This window comes from Bison bison, unplaced genomic scaffold, assembly GCF_000754665.1.
Source record: "Bison bison bison isolate TAMUID 2011002044 unplaced genomic scaffold, Bison_UMD1.0 scf7180017845348, whole genome shotgun sequence".
NCBI lineage: Eukaryota > Metazoa > Chordata > Mammalia > Artiodactyla > Bovidae > Bison > Bison bison.
Window position 1 is genome coordinate 9,362 of NW_011475921.1, and position 3,798 is coordinate 13,159.

The window sequence follows — 3,798 nt, forward strand, 5'->3', positions numbered from 1 at the left end:
GGTGATGACGTATGGGGAGCGGCCCTACTGGGAGCTGTCGAACCATGAGGTAGGCCCCCTTGCCCTGCCCAGCCCGGTCTGGACCTGGGCTTAACCCTTTACTCATTCCCAACCCCCAGGGGTTGGGCAGAGAGGAGTTTGGGGGGCTGATCTTCATGTACGGCCCTTCATTGGCTCAGTGAATGTCTGTTGAGGGCCTACTGTGTGTCAGGCTGAGTGCTAGGCTCAGGCCCAGTCCCTGCTGACACTCAGCAAAAGACCAAAGAAAGGAGTAGTGGGGTGGGGGAAGCATGTGCCTGCGTGTGTGTTTATGTGTGCGTTTGTGTGTCTGTGTGTACAAGTACCTGGCACCTCGTGCAACCAGGAGGCCTGAAAGGCTTCCCAGAGGAGGTGACATCTCGGCTGAGACTGAGGCATAGTAAGGCAGCAGCCAGGTGAAGGCGCAGAGGGGAAGAGTGTGCAGGCTAAAGGGGGCAGGGTGTAGGCACCCAGAAACTGCCAAGAGTCTGGCTACAGGGCCCGCGTCATGGCTGTCGGCCCGGTGCCCTGTGAGGAGGCACGGCCAGGGGACAGCCTGGCCCTCTGTTTCGGGCTCCTCTTCCTTCTGCCAACCACTGTGTGGGAGTCTGGGGGCTGTGAAGGCACCCTGACCACCCCGCCCGCCCCCAGGTGATGAAGGCCATCAATGACGGCTTCCGGCTGCCCACGCCCATGGACTGCCCCTCCGCCATCTACCAGCTCATGATGCAGTGCTGGCAGCAGGAACGCACCCGCCGCCCCAAGTTCGCCGACATCGTCAGCATCCTGGACAAGCTCATCCGTGCCCCCGACTCCCTCAAGACCCTGGCTGATTTTGACCCCCGGTGAGTTCTGTACTTTCGGTCCAGGGCGGCCCCCCAGGCATCCTCCTGAGCCGCTTCAGCGTGGTGGGCAGCGAAGGGTGGGGGTGAGGGCTCAGAAGTGACACGTGGGCGTTACTTAGCCTGGACCAGGGTGGCTCAGGCGATACTAACGGAAGCAATCAGCATGCGTGGTAAATGGGTTGGCCCGGCGCTTAGTGTGTTTTAACTCATCTAGACAGCTTAGGAGATGGCCCTGTAATTACGCCCCTTTTGTAGATGAGGAATCAGACAGGGGGCACTTAAGTGTCTTACGTGCTGGCAAGTGGTCAGGCTGGGACCACGGCTCTGAAGACCCGACTCTCTCATATTTGGTTCTTTTGTGGAAACTGGTGGTGCTCCTGGCAGTGGAAGCAGGAGGCGGCAGGAGCCGGAGATGCTGAGTGCTCCTGACCTGCCCGAGCGCTGTCTCCTGGAGCATCTCCTGGCCTGGTTTCCCCATCGCCCAGACGAGGAAACCAAGGCGGGGCGGGTGGGGGGCTCACCCGCAGCCTGGTGTCTGCTGTTGCAGGGTGTCCATCCGGCTGCCCAGCACCAGCGGCTCAGAGGGTGTGCCCTTCCGCACGGTGTCCGAGTGGCTGGAGTCCATCAAGATGCAGCAGTACACGGAGCACTTCCTGGTGGCCGGCTACACCACCATCGAGAAGGTGGTGCAGATGACCAACGAGTGAGTGTGAGCTGGCCCTGCCCCGCCTGTCCTCGCCGCGACCCCAGGCTGCCTCTGGGCCTCCCACCCGCCCACGCTTCTCTCTAGCTGCCCTGCTCTCCCCCTCATCTCTTTCTCTCTCCTCTCTCTGGGAGAGTGGCTTTGCAGGAAGGGCAGAACCAGGCTGGCAGCCAGCAATCCTGGGCACTTACCTGCGGCTCCGGTGAGAAAATAAGAGTAATTGTAATCGTAACAGTGGCATCTGTTGAAGGCTGACCATGTACCAGCTCTGCTTGAGCACTTGGTTTTGTTTTTACAAATGCTTTATTGCTATAACTTAGCTATTACGGAGGGCACGTATCCTCACTGTACAGATCAAAGTTGGGTTTTGTGGCTGCACCCTGTGGGATCTTAGTTGCCCGACCGGGGATTGGGCCTATTCCCTCTGTGTTGGAAGCGTGAAGTCCTGACCACTGGACCACCAGGGGAGGCCCATGCGCTTGCGTACTTTGACTCAGCCCCACGGGGCAGGTGAGAAACAGTGCCACCCAGGGTTCCATGGCCCTTAGCGGTACTCCAGCCTGGGGCAGTCAGGCTCAAGAGGTCAGAAACCATGAAGGTCGTTAGTGGGGAAGTGGAGGCTCAGAGGTTACATGGCGTACTCCAGGTCACACAGTTTGTAGCTGAGAAAAGAAGGACTGTTTCACAGCCATCACCTGGTTGAATTCCCTATTTGACTCGTGAATAGAGGCTATTATTCCCGCCGCCCCCCCCACTTAACAAGTAGGGAAACTGAGGCTGAGGTGATGCAGGTGGCCCGAGGTCACACAGCCAGTGAGGCACACCGTTCTTCTCCAGGACGCCGAGCAGACTGAGCAGAGCCCTTGCACTTTCCTGGCTGATGTGAGAAGGGGAGGGCACTGCCCACCCTCCCCTGGCACCGCTCCCCTTGTGGTTGCCTCGCAGCCCTGCGGTCGGCGTGGCAAGTGGTGCCAGCCCCTTCGGCCCCGCCCCGGCTTCCGCCCTGCGGGAGCTCTCGTCTCCTCCCAGCTGCAGCATCAGGGACCCTTCCCGACACGGCCTTGGCGCAGACACCTCTTCCCATCCCGGGAGGGAGAGGACACTGTCCTCTTGGCCTTTTGTGCTTCTAAAAATAGTGGTAGTTCCCAGCTGTGTCAGGTCCAAGGTCGTGAAGGAAACGAGCCTTGGGGCTGAGAGGTTTTGGGAATCGCATGGGAAGGGCTGACCCAGGCCCCCTGCAGTTCTGGGTCACAGTTCTGGGGCTAGGGCCTCTGTCTGAACATTCTCCAAGGCCTCTAAAAACTGCTCAGCTGGACTTCTGACCTGCTGGTCAAGGCCTGTCAGAGCAAGCCCTGGCCTGTCCCAGGGGACAGCCTGGATGAGAGTCAGGCAGAGACAGCTGACCGGAGGGAGGCATGGAAAAGCAGAGGAAAGAGACAGACGTCTTTCTTTTTTTACATAGAAGTTTAGTTGATGTACAGTGCTGGGCCAGTCTCTGCCGTACAGCAGAGTGACTGAGTCATGTACGTGTGTACATTCTTTTTCTGTATTCTTTTCCATGTGGTTTTGAATACAGTGGGCATTGAATACAGTTTCCTGTGCTATACATTAGGGCCTTGTGAGATGGATATCTTATGTTGCCAGCCGGTTGCAGGGTCCAGACCCTGGGCTCTGCAGTCACACCTGGGTTTGAGTCCCACACTGGCCACTTCCTAGCAGGTGGTTTTTGTCAGGTTAGGTTCCATCTTTGACCCTTGGTTTCCATTTCCCTGTTTGGGTGCAATGCAGATGATCCACCTGGTACACAGTAGGGGCTTAATCCATGTCACACTCCCCTTTTTCTCCATTCTCTTGCTTCCCACCCCAGCCTGTGGGCAAATACCAGGGTTTCTCGGCTGCTTCCTGTAACCTGGGAGCCTGGAGTGGCTGCTTAGCCCTCCCGGGGGCCCCACCGAGGACAGTAGAGCCTCTTTGCTGGGTGAGCAGAGCTGAGGTCAGGGAGACATGCTTACAGGAGACTCAGCTCCTGGAAGCTTCCTGAAATAGCCCCGGGGGCTCCTCGGCCAGTTCTTTCCCATGAGCGGGAGCAGGGCTGTCTTGGACCGATGGGGGTGTGTGTGTTGAGATCTGAGCAGGCCTGGATAAAGGCAGGAAGTCCTTGCACGCTCCCCCCACCTCCCCTCAGCCTCACTGGTGCTCTGGCCCAGGGCCTGTGTGACTCACGCTGCTGCC

At 58.6% G+C, this 3,798-nt stretch overlaps 1 protein-coding gene across 1 annotated transcript in view; it reads left to right on the forward strand.

Moving 5' to 3' along the window:
- Positions 1-3,798, forward strand: part of EPHA2 (EPH receptor A2) — a gene marked incomplete at its 5' end in the record, with an annotated part of 13,747 nt that overhangs the window by 6,471 nt on the left and 3,478 nt on the right. The window contains 3 exons of the mRNA XM_010833808.1: positions 1-49; positions 670-863; positions 1,411-1,566. Of these exons, the coding sequence (XP_010832110.1) occupies positions 1-49; positions 670-863; positions 1,411-1,566 (399 nt within the window). The remainder of the gene's footprint in view (positions 50-669; positions 864-1,410; positions 1,567-3,798) is intronic.